At 48.9% G+C, this 12493-nt stretch overlaps 1 protein-coding gene and 1 long non-coding RNA gene across 2 annotated transcripts; one reads left to right on the top strand and one right to left on the bottom strand.

Moving 5' to 3' along the window:
• The first annotated feature begins 65 nt into the window (after nt 1-65).
• On the top strand, nt 66-4218 carry LOC134517387 (uncharacterized). The gene is made up of 3 exons (XR_010071613.1): nt 66-558; nt 1457-1631; nt 4098-4218. It is a non-coding gene; the product is annotated as an uncharacterized LOC134517387 (long non-coding RNA).
• Nucleotides 2841-12128, bottom strand: SIAH2 (siah E3 ubiquitin protein ligase 2). The gene is made up of 2 exons (XM_063338815.1): nt 11711-12128; nt 2841-4376 (listed from the first exon to the last, which is right to left on the bottom strand). Exons 1-2 carry the CDS (start codon nt 12089-12091, stop codon nt 3819-3821), a joined length of 939 nt encoding a protein of 312 aa, XP_063194885.1. The 5' UTR covers nt 12092-12128; the 3' UTR covers nt 2841-3818.
• Nucleotides 12129-12493: the final 365 nt, after the last annotated feature.

Raw genomic sequence — 12493 nt, 5'->3', positions numbered from 1 at the left:
TCTCCATGGCGACGCGGCGGGCGCGGGGGCTGCCGGGGCGGCGGCTCCGCCTGAGGCGGGGCGGGGTGGGCGCCTCGGACCGCCGGGGTCTGCGGGGCTCCCCGCGGGTCTGCGGCGGCGGGAGGAGCCGCACCTCGTGTGCGGGGCAGCGGGGGCCGCCCCGGCGGTCGGGCCTGGGGGCCTGCAAGGGGCGCTGGAGGTGAGAAGGCCTCTGTGGGGCGGTGAGAGACCCGTGGAGGTGGGGGATGGCAGCTCTCGAGGGGCCGCGGTCCTGCTGCGCGGCGGCCCTCGGCCTCCGTCCCCCCGGTGTGGGCACCCTCCTGAGCTGCGGCCTTTCGCTCCCGAGGGCGAAACACCTCGTACAGAACCTGGTGTGACTCATGTGTTTGGGCACGAACTCCTGCTGCACCTGAAACACCTGCCTGTGCAGATTTCTTATGTCTGCGTCATGTACTTGTTATACATCATTTGCTGGTGTCTCCGGTACTTCTAGGTGCCGTTGGGTCCCTCCAAGGAATTTGCACTCGCAGCTGGGAGAGTGACAGCAATTCTCCTCAGGTATGTGGTCTGCAAGTGAACACAGGCTTTAGATTCACCTTAGGACAACGCATGTGTGCTACATTATCTGGGCCTTATGTAAGAACTTGCAGTTGTCTTAACAAGCACATGGGTTGTACAACAAAATAAGTAAGCCTTGCTTGTTTTTAAAAATGGAAAGAGTATGTTAAGGCACAGCCAGTGGTATTAGCGCAGCGGTTGGACACGCTGCTCAGCTGGTGTGGATGCCCATAGCTCCCTGTTGCACTGGAGTCCTGGGGGATGTGCCTGTGGTCGGTTGGAGCAGGTCCTGCTATTGCCACAGCTTTCGCTTCTGGCTGCACCATGGCCAGTGCTGCGGCACGGGCGGAGGCCAGTGCCCATCCTGACAGCACACAGCGCGACATTGGCACAGCTGCAGGCGGGAACCACTCAAGTTATGCTGTACTCGTACTGAAAATCCATCAGTGCCTAGCAGTTTTTGCATTTTTCTTTGTATTTAAAGTGGAAATTGCTTTTAGGGAGAATTGTTAATAATATAGTTATTGAACTCAACAGAAAAACTGCTTCATAGGCACAAGTCTTGGTCACTTGTATCGCCTTCTGCAGTTAGCCGCTCCCGGGCAGTGTTGGGGCTATTGGGTGCATGCTGTTTGCTGTAGCCTGGCCAGGTGGTGTGAGGGCTCCCTGTGGCAGGGAGGTCTGTCTGCTGTGGCTCCCTCGCTGCTGCCGGCTCCTGAGCAGAGTTTTCCCAGGGTATGTTTCACTGTCCACTTCAAAGTCAGGTTGCTTTGTTGGTGGTCAGGAGAAAACCATTGATGGTCATTAAGAAAACCAGGCTGGCCTCAGAAACATTTTCCTGAATATTTTGAGGAGCCTTTCACACCTTTACTGATGTGCTGCCACTTCCCTTGGCAAGGTGCTGGTGTCCTGCAAGTCTCTCCTCCGGCCCTCGGACATCACACTCGAGAAGTCGTACCAGCTACGTAGGGAAGAAGACCTCAAACATTTTGATCGACTGCTGGAATGAATGTTACCTGTTTGTTCACTGTTATGAAGAGGAAACACATCACCTTTTGGCAGTACCAGCTGAGGTATTCCTTATCCTAAATTCAGTTTCAGTCAGAAAAGATACTGGGTGTTGGGGTTTTTTTGCTGTGAGATATAACAAAAGTTTACCATTCTTTCAGAACCAGAACACATTCTGGTGTGGAAAGACCTAATGAAATAATGTGTGCTAACTTATCTAATGGGGGTGATTGATAGGCAACATTGGGATAATTAATTTCATTAATCCTGCTATAAACAAAGACGCGCTTCAGAGTTTTGGTTCACACAAAAAAGCTCTTATGTCCCAACTGTCAGTAAGAAAAACTATCTTCCACTATAAATGTTGCTGAAATATGGGAAAATAAACCAAATCCTTAGGAGTTCTTGCTTAACAAGTTCTGCTGAAAGCACAGGTGTTAACGTCTGTCAGAGCCAGAGCTTGACTTTGATCCTGCTTAAGCAGGAGTAAATTAGTTCACTTGGCTGATGCCACTGGAATTCTGCCAGCACAGTGTAAATGAGATCAAATGTAGGTTCTTTATAGGAACTGGATATGAAAAGATTAGAGTAATTCCTTGGGAGGTTTTTTTTTTCCATGGTCACTTCCAAATTCCCAAGGCCAGAACAAGCTTCCCTTCGCTGATGCGGTCCTTGTCATTCTCTTGTGCGCTTTTCTGGGGACTGCTACCAGGCATTGGGTGACATTTGCATAGGCCTCTGTCATAACTCCAAAGAGCTCTTCCCTGGAGGGATGCAGTTAGGATTGTTTTTCCTCCTGATGTATTATGTTTATTCACACCAAGCTTCATCTGTGACTTTAACATGTAGTTTTCCACTATCGTGAGGCTTCCTACCGCTGAACAACTCGGCGGACTGTATCATCTCACAACTCATTGCCTCTTCCAAATGGCAAATATCTTAATATTCAGCAAAGCCATATGTGGAGCTAGAGTGATTCAGACAGCAGGTTGTGGTCACAGAGGGGGAGCTGCAGGCAGATTCAGCTTCGATGACAAACCGTGATTTCAGTTTACACAAACCAGGCTGTCACTGTTGTCCCTGGGACTCAAATCCCACCCTGCCCCCACGGGTTCTCCTGCTTGTGCTGCAAAGTGGCCCTTTCCGGCATCAGGGCTGGGAGGTGGCTGGAGTGAGCAGCCCCGCAGGTCCTGGGCGTCCTGGGTGAGCTAGCCTGTGCCGGGGGACACCCAGCAGATCCAGCAAGGCAGAGAGCGCGCAATGTAACCAAGAAGCAACAGCTACTGCCAGAACACGCATGTTAGCACAGCACGCTATGCAGGGTAGTTTTTGCAAAATATTTATTACAAAATAAAAGTAAATATGGCAACAAAACTTAAATAGCAAATGATGCGACACTGGCCATAAAGCTCTTGCTATAGTATTAGTCTTTTACAATAATTAATAGTCAAGTATGTCTCCAAGGGAAGCTGCATTTGAACAGCTTGAATATATTTCTATGTTATTGGCTCTAGCTGTTTGAGATGCGTTAGATGTGTGCCTCCTGCTTTCACCAGTACCCGGCTGTGATCGGTTGGGAGGTTGTGCTGTGTGCTGGGCTCACTGATCCCCTTAAAACGGACAGGAGCCAGCAACTCCCATGCTCTGTGAAACCTGCCATGCTTTACCCCAGCCTCTCCTCCCCTTTTTTCTTTTAAAAACATGGCAAATGATTCAGTGCCCATCCCTTTTTAATAAGGTAGCAGGAAATGGAGTATTGACACTGAAGTACCTATTGTTCCCCTTTGAGTCACAACTTCTCTTGTGAGAGGTTGCTTGGATTTCTTTGCCACCTACTAAACACTGTTGTTAAAGCTCACCAGTGAGAAAGCAAGTCTGTGTTCCTGCTGAAAGGGCTTTCAGGTGTGCTCCAAACAGGAATGCAGTTCTTCAAGTCTCTTAAGCCACATGTCTAATGGAAGCACTCTTTAAATAAAATATAATTAAATTTAAAAAGGTGACTGTGTGGGGAATCTTCCTAAGGCACCCAAGAATTTTAAAAAAACCTTTTCTCACTCATATTACTTACAGGACACTCTTGTTCCTCTTCTCTCCAAAGTTAAAAATGTTGGCTAGTTAGGAACCTTAGCATACACGATGACATAGTTGAGTATAATTTAAAAAAAAAAAAAAAACAGAACAAAAAGAAAACCCTTGGTGAATGTAACGCGCTATGTCCAGACAGCCTAGGTTTTGCTAGCTACACAAATACATCACGGACAACACGTAGAAATAGTCACGTTAATGCCGAGGTTTCCATTGTCAGCAAAAAGGTGTGCTATAGCCGTATCAAAAACTAGGCAGTCGCTGTTCAGAATGGCTGCAGACACCCCGTCGTGGATGGAGCGGGGTGTTGCCTCCCAGGTCAGCCGACGGCGGTTGCCGTTCAGCTCCAGTCTGTACGCAAAGTTCTCCGCTTGCTTACGGGTGCCGATGAGCAGCACGATGGCAAAAAACTGCTGGTGACCTTCGTACTTCTCTTGTTTCTCCAGCACCAGCATGAAGTGGTGACCAAAGCACGACTGCATCATCACCCAGTCAACCGCCCCTGGAAGGTTAATGTCTGTGGCAAGAAAAACGATGTCTTCTCCCTGAAGGGTGGTAATGCTTTTGTGGGCATGCATGAGGTGGGACATCACGGCTTCCAAGGATCCCTGCCATTTACAGGAGGCACCAGGGCATGGGCAGGAGTAGGGACGATACTCACAGATGTCTTCGTGTTCTGGCTTTTCTGTGTGATGGAGTGTCAGAGAGCAGCCTGTTGTGGCGTACTGGAAAAAGACCAAATACAAGCCGTCAGGAAAGGCACCAGCACTAGTGTTCGCTGCTCCCACCTGCCAACTGGAAACACTGGTGATCAACCAGAACTCTTGTTCTCATTGCAAATTTTACATGAGATACTTCTATTTAGCCCTGGATCCAGAGCTGAGCTTTACTATTTTTGTTTCCACTTAAAAATGTATTCTTCTTGTCTGTTGTAGTTGTTTTTTTCTCTAAGGCAAGCACTTAGATAAAATGGATTGTAAGGCTGAGTTGTAGTTAGATTTGCTGTTGTAGTTAGATCTGATCGGTCCAGATCAGCTGAAGTGGTCCTGGTTTGGATTTTTCTTTTCTTTAAAAAGAACAAAGGATTCTAGTTTCAGCAAACAGCTACTAGAGTGAAGGATTTTTAATAGATATACCTTATTACCATCACAGAGCAAAAGCACTTCTATTAAATTCATATTCAGATTCCCCAGAGCTTTTTTTTAAACACTGGAACAGTTTCAACACTGCAGTTGTGAGAAGTGGAAAGAGAGAGGAGAATTTTTCACCGAGCATAAAGCTAGTGCACAAATAAGTACCATCTAACTTCTCTTAATGTCATCGGGCACATTAGAGGGTTAATTTGCTTTAAACAACCAGGGACACTGTTCCTTTTTCCAGGCAGTTCAGTTGTCCACACTGACCATATTGCTGTCACACTACCTCCATAGAGAGAAAAAGGTCTCTCCTCCCCAAGAGCACAGCTGTATCTATAGTGATACCAACACCACTGCTAACGCTGTCACGCGGGTTACAACATGCGTGCATGGCAGCTTACAGACACTATAGCACTTCCTTGAGGACAGATATAACCAAGGTATAAATGATTATTTCTGGGCTAATATGCGAGCAAGAAGTTTCCGCTCAAAGTGTTAAATGCCCAAGATGCAAATGACCCGTGCTGCAAACACCAGAAATACCACGCTAGGAGTACTGGGACAGAAACTCGACCTTGTGCTTCTGGAGGAGCTTGTTTTATAAGCCATGAAGAGTTAATGTGAGCCTTTGCTTAATGTGTCTGCCCCTGCTGCTTAATCCTCTGCTAACGGCTTTATTGCAGGGCGCTGCAGAGGAACAAGGCATTCTCCTGCCAAGGGGCAGTGCAGCGACCCAGGTACGTGTACGCTTCCAGCCCCACTGGCCTGCTGGTGTTTCCCATGTTCATACCCCCGCTAACTCTTCTGTTATGCAGTGTGTTGAACAGCAGCTCCAAGTCTAACTTCGTTAGCAAAATTAATAAGGATAAACAACCTGCTGGTTGGGTGAAAGCAGCTGTCTACATGAAAGCAGCCAGTGGTGACTATAGAAGTGAGAGCGTAAAAACAAGGCGAGCAAATAGTGGTGGCTCTGCCCTGCACTGTGAGAAGTACCTACTTTTGTGTGCTCCTAAACCTGGCACTGCTGGTTTCATTTGGTGAGGAGCCCTACCAGTGACAGGAGACTGTGAACAGCAAAAACTGACTTGCTGTCTTCGTGCTGCTTGGCAAATGTCACTGATCTTTATCATACCCCTCAAAACTCTGCTTCGTCTCTCCCTGCGTACAGGTTATACAATACCTTTGAGCTACTTGGCCTGTGTACCTTTTCCACTTCTACCGTGTCCGCCTTGAGACGGGGAGCCAGGGCTGCACATGGTGTTAACAGTACAGGCGTGACACTAATGCCCGAGCTGGCATTACTGTTTCCTGCTTTTTCATTGCCCTTCTCATTATTTCTAGTATTCCGTGCTGGAAAGTATTATGTATTTGTTTTTGTAGTCATTTGTATAGCACTGTATTCTCTTTCCTAAGAGGAAACAGTCAGCTCAGAGCTCATCACCATATATATGGCTTACATGCCATGGTGGGTTTTTTTCCACCTGTGTCATTGCATGTGCTGCTGTGAACTTCACTTTGACAGGATAGCTTTCTGAGTGTCCTAAAGCATTTGGAAAACATCAGTTAAGCTTGAAGGTGCTCAGCAGAGGCAGGCCAGTATTATCAACCCTGTAAATGATAGCAGGCAGGGAGACCAGATTAGAGTAACTTGTCTGAAGCCACATGGGAAATCAGTAGCAGAGCTGGGAATAGACTGCCAAGTTCAAATCCCTCCTGCTCTAGCCAGCAGACTCTCCCTCTAGTATACAAGTAGCTTGAGATACAAATAATACTTCTGGAAGGAAGAGGCTTGCCTGCTCCTGTATGTGTGTCAGACATGTTCAGGGACCCAACGAGGACGGAGACCCTCTTGTGCTTCTCCCTCCTCCAGTGCTTTGTAAAACATCTGTCCGATTCTTTCATTTTTGTTTAAATTAAAGAAAAGCTCTGAAGAGTTTGTACAGTCAGCACTGGACAACATACAGGAGTAAGTTTGTATATAATAACATGAAGGTGCAATTTCTGTTTGCAAGTTGTTTGCTTACGTGGGAAACCTGTCATGCTTTTCCTTGAACTGATGGTGTAGCAGCAGTGGTCTAAGGACATAGAGCAGTTCTGCCTACCTCCTGCCACCTGCCTAAAGAAAATTAATGAAAGTGGTTAGTCTGGTATTATTTAAGACTTGTTAGTTTATATACAGTCTCACTATGCCTTCCACTTTTGAAATACAAAGTGTTGGTTGTGAGGTGAAGAAAGACTTTTCCACAAAGCAAAGTGTAAGAGTACAGTACAATGAATTTACTGCATTCACTTTTCTTCAAAAGGACCAGAAGCATCTGGAGACTCAGAAACATGGCAGTATCTCCAGTTAGAGATGGCTGTGTTCAAGGATCTTGGAAGACTTTCTTCAGGCGAGGTAGCTGTCCTAGCTTCCAAGATGCAGAGCATCACCACTCATGGGAAAGCTGGTAAGAATGGGGCTTCAATCCCCTGAAAAATTAAGCCCCATGTACTTAGATTTTTTAAGTGTATGTAATAACTAGAAAAGTAATTTCCTTTATTATAAGTAAAACTTATTGTTAGGTTAAATTAATTACAGCAGTGACAATTCAGTGGTGTACCTATGCAGGAGTTTTCTTGTTTGGCTGGTTTTGTTTGTTTATTTGTTTGTTTTCTTTTTCCCTATCATGCATTGCTAAATGCCCCCCATATAGCTGCCCAACTGGGCTGCTATCAGTGTGTAAACAAACTCTGAATTTCCCATTGGATATTCTTTCCTTAGTACTTGGCTAGTTTTTGCCTGTGTATGTTGGAGGTAAGTTCTACTATAAAGAGAAATGCAAGAAGGAACTGCCTACAGTTTAACACAGGGCAGATGAGGAGTGCTGGTCCCACGTCATTTCCATGGCTACGCCAAGATCATTCAAGCATGAACATCTTTGTTTGTCAAGTCCCACCACAAAAGGCTAGCAAAACATGGCAGGGCACAGATCTTGGCTAATATTCATGGTTACATGAGGACTGCAGTTATGCCGATGACAACCGAGAACATACACAACTCTACTTGTTTTCTTGTAGACTTTGGAATAAGTGGTCAAAACGAGAAATGCCTCTCCCACCTTCGTCTGCTTAGTTAGCCAGGTCATAGTTCCAAGTTTAGCAGCTAACGATCATGGCATAGCTCACACAGCTGCTGTGAAAATGGATTCTGGTGTCTGTTCAGGAAGCTTTCAATTCATAAGATTTATTTTCTTTCATAGCCAGTATTGGACAAAATCCCCAAAGTTACGGAAGAATCTATATCCAAATTAAGTCAGCTTTGCTAGACTAGAGAGCACCTTTATATTGTTTTCTACTTGCACTTATTTAAAAGATGAAATAAAACAACTAATTCCTGTTGGCAATCATTAATTAGGAGTTTGAGTGTGTTTATGATGTGCATTTTATTTTCTGCAGATTGCTTAGAGCACTAAAAGGCATTTTATATTTTCAGTAACTTTGCTGTGACTTTAATATTTAATCCTCTAGATTTTTTTTCCAGAAGCCCTGTAAAGCGCAGAGATGCAATAACTGTAATTCTTTCTTAAAGCATTTTAAGACGAACAACCCTCAAAGCAGCTATTGCCATGGGCAACACCAAATCCCCATTTTCTGTTGGCTCTGTTGTGTCTCAGTCCTACTTATTTCAAGTACCATTCACAGTTGTCTCTAGAAGTGCAGGGACCTCCTCTGGACAGACCACCATCTCTATTTGTTCTTTCACATTTTCTGGAACTCTGACTTCCTGTCCCCTCCCGACAGCTTACATCAGGTTCCCTTAACGTGGTGAAAACCACAGGTGAGTCAGACCAGGGCCAGCCCTGGCACGTGGTGGGCTGGTGTACACCAGCTGAAGGGCGGGTTGGTTCTTGCCGAAACCCCTGGTGCTGCTGCAGGACTTGATGGGCACTGTGGGTCACCTGCCTACTGGCTGCCTGCAACCTACATAACATTGTCTAAGAATTACAGCCCTGACAGCATGTTGCTGTTTCTGGGACCAAGAAGTAAGAGTGAAAAGCATTAATATGTGCTAATTTAACTTTGAAGCTCTTGGGAACAGTGAAAGCAGCAGAGCAGGAATTGCTCACGGCAGAAAACATCCACATAAAAGAGAGGGCGTGAGAGGGAAGAGCAGCAGGGACTTATTCACGCCTCTGCGAGGAGCTTCTGGATGCCCGATGAGCAAGTGGTGGTGGAGAGCTCACGAGCAGACGGTGGTGTGCAGGGAGGACGCACACTCCTGCACAGGTCGTCCCGCGGCACAGTCTGGCACGTGGGCTTCAGCAGGACCATGTTTTCAGGTCCGAGCTAGGCAACTCACAGGCACACGTGGGACAGCAGCAGCGTGGCACGGGGGAACATGACACACTGCTGGCAGTGCTGCTTAGCCCCAGCTGTCCCCTCCCATGTGCTGCAGCCCAGGGCTCCTGCCTGCACTAGGATCTCACCAGGCCGCTGCAAGGTGCAGCACACCGACCACTGCTGATTCAGTCCCTCTCCAGCTCTCCCAGCTCCGAACTGGCTTGCAGGTGCTGTACCAAGAAACCAAACCAAGCCTCGAGCCATCACAGGTCCAGTCCACGGCCTCCTGCCTGCCGCAGCCTCTGACACGCTGACCAGCACAGACCTGCACCTTGGGTTATTGCAGAGACCACCAAAACACCCCCAGATTGAGGCAAAACACTCATAGCCCCATAACCAAGATGCTGAGCTGCCTGATCCCCAGTGCTCGCTTCGGCCTTTGACAAGTCACTGCTTTGTAGAGCATGACATCAACCACAGGAGTAATACCAATAGAAATTTTTGGAAATACTGTTTTCTTAACTGGCTGACATGTGCTGGCTGCCTTCTTACTATTTATATTTAGAGAATGCCCAACTGGAGAAGTGTTTGCAGCCAGTACACCTGAACCAGAGTTTGCCCGACAGACGCAGGGATCGCTATTCAGTTCTCCTGGGGGGACATGGGGTAGGGGGTGTTCTTAGACATACTTCTCTTTGTTGGTGCTTACTCCTCTACCCATGGAGAAGGCAAACCTCAAGGGGTGAAGAAGCCAATCCCATCAATTAAGGGCTTAAGAAACCTTTCTGTTTCCAAGTGAGTAAAGTAATGTCTGACAGGTAAAGTTAGGAATGTTTCGTCTTCTCCTTTTCACTGGCAAGCGTTTGTAGGCTTTTTCTTCCTTTGTTTACCCACGACGTGTGGGGACAAACCAGCGGGAGTCCTGCCTGGCAGTTCAGCTGCTGGACAGACTGGCACCCTGCGGGCAGCAGAGCTGCACCTTGTTGCAGTGAAGAGGTGTGAGGACTGTGGTCCTGTGAGGACTCCAGCCTGGATGCATCCGTTTCATTTAGGACAAGCAGGGAATACCAGCTGTCACAGATGAGACAGACGCGACACTTTAGAAAATGAGAACTAGGCCAGCATTTCAGTGAAATCCCCACACTGGCTGTTTGTATTCCCTTGGGCTCAGACTGGGTCATAGCTGGGCATGTGGCTCGCTGCACTTGTTGCTGTGTTCAGCAGAGAGGACCCGTGTCCCACCACTGCGCTCCATCTGTTATTGCCACTGTAAAGTTAACTCCCATTCAAGGGTGAGCGGTGAAACAGCCCCATGCCATCAAAAGCTCCATGAGATGCTGACAGCCATCCCATCCTGTGACCCAACCAGCCCCCTCGAGGCAGACAGGGCTCTCGCCTCAGGCCATGCTGTGCTGACGCAGAGGATTCGCTCTAGAGGTGCCGTTATTCCCTACACATCCTTAACAATGCTCCTGTGGGCTGTCTGGGGAAAGCTGCTGCTAGGGACTAGCTTTTTCAGGCAGAGATGGTGAGTGCCTGCGCACAGCTCTCACTGGAAAGCTCGCCACATGCTGCCGGAGCCCAGCAGTGCCTGCTCCATCGGACTCACAGCCAGCCTGGCCATGCTTCTCCACCTTGCCACGGCCAGCTCTGCATTTTAAAACTTTCTTCTCATATTCCACATCAGTGGTGGCTCCAGCAGTTCCTGTATCTGTCCCTCCATCACTTCAGCCTGTGGTTTTAAAGTGCTTTTGATATTATGGAGGTATGAACATCGAGGGGCTCCAGGAAGACATAAAAAGGACCCGCTCAGCATTGCCTGTGTGTATGTATCTGCCATCCTGGTAAATGTCTATTAGGAAGGATATGTGCTTTAGAGCAGTTCACCTAGTTCCTTTAAATAGAAAACTAACTTTAAAAAAAAAAAAAAGAAAGACTTAAATGTTTAATCTGAATACTTGAAATAGTGCTGAGACAGAACAGACTTGAAAAAAAAAAAGAATAATTCAGATGTAATAACTGACCTGACGGCTTACCAGCCCTTGCCCTTCCAAAGGAGGGCTGCTGAGAAGTAACGAGAGAGACACAAACAGGATATCTGCCACCTCCATAAAACACTTTTTTAAGACTGAGCATCAGCATAGGTTAGAATAACTGGGGGGGCGGGGGGGGAACAGTCTAGCCTTTGTATCCACTGATTACGCCAAATACAAGGACAAAAATTACAGCAAGGTTTCTAGTGAATTAGAAAGAACCATTAGAAGTTTCGCTTTTTAAAGGCTGGCGGCACTCCCACCCTCTTTATTTTACTTCAGAAACCCGCAGAGCCGTGAAGACGTAGGGCAGGGGGATGGGGATGAAGCATGAAGACATAGGGCAGGGGGATGGGGATGAAGCATGAAGACATAGGGCAGGGGGATGGGGATGAAGCATGAAGACATAGGGCAGGGGGATGAGGATGAAGCATAAAGACATAGGGCAGGGGGATGAGGATGAAGCATGAAGACATAGGGCAGGGGGATGGGGATGGGGGGGTGCCCGGGCAGCCCTACCGGGCCGCCCGGGCACCCCCCCATCCCCATCCCCCTGCCAAAGCCCCTTACCTTGCAAGGGAAGAGCACAGCCGAGGCCACCTTCTCCATGGCCAGGTTCCTGATGCTGGGGGTGAGGGAGCCCCGGCAGGTAGGGCAGAGGCTCAGCTTCTGCCTGCATTGATTGCAGACCAGGTGCCCGGCTTGACACTGCAGGATGGGCGGCAGCACATAGTCGAAGCAGACGGGGCACTCGAAGAGCGAGGTCAGTTCGTGATGCTGCTGCTGAGGAGGAGGAGGAGGTGGAGGAGGAGGTGGCGGCGGGGGGGGAGGCGGCGGAGATGCCCCGCTGGGACCCGGGAGGACGGCGGCGGGCACGGCGGGAGACGAGGCGTGCTGTTGCTTGCCGCAGGGCTTGCTAGAGCCGGGGCCGGCGGAGGACGGGCGGCTCATCGCGCCGCGCCGCCGCCACCACCATCGGGCCGCCGGAGGGAGGGACGGAGGAGGCGGTGCTGACGCAAGCGGCGGCTGCGCGCGGCCTCCGCCCCGGTCCCGGCATGCTCCGGGCGGGCGGGGCCTCCGCCGGGCGGCGGGAGCAGCGGCAGCGGGACCGGGAGCGGGACGCGGAGCCGTCCCCGGAGCCGTCGGGGATGCGGGGCGGGGATGCGCGGGGGGCGGTGGCCCCGGGAAGCGGAGCTGTCCGCGGTAATCAGCCGCCCGGCGCCGGCCGCAGTCAGCAAGCGCGCAGCGCTTTCGGCAGTAATTAAGCACGTATGATAGGACGCGGGGCAATGGTTTAAACTAGAGCGGGGTCGGTTTAGATTAGACATTAGGAAGAAGTTCTTTACACTGAGG

The sequence above is a fragment of the Chroicocephalus ridibundus genome, chromosome 6, assembly GCF_963924245.1.
Source record: "Chroicocephalus ridibundus chromosome 6, bChrRid1.1, whole genome shotgun sequence".
NCBI classification, from domain to species: Eukaryota; Metazoa; Chordata; class Aves; order Charadriiformes; family Laridae; genus Chroicocephalus; species Chroicocephalus ridibundus.
This window is presented reverse-complemented; position numbering and strand designations above follow the sequence as displayed.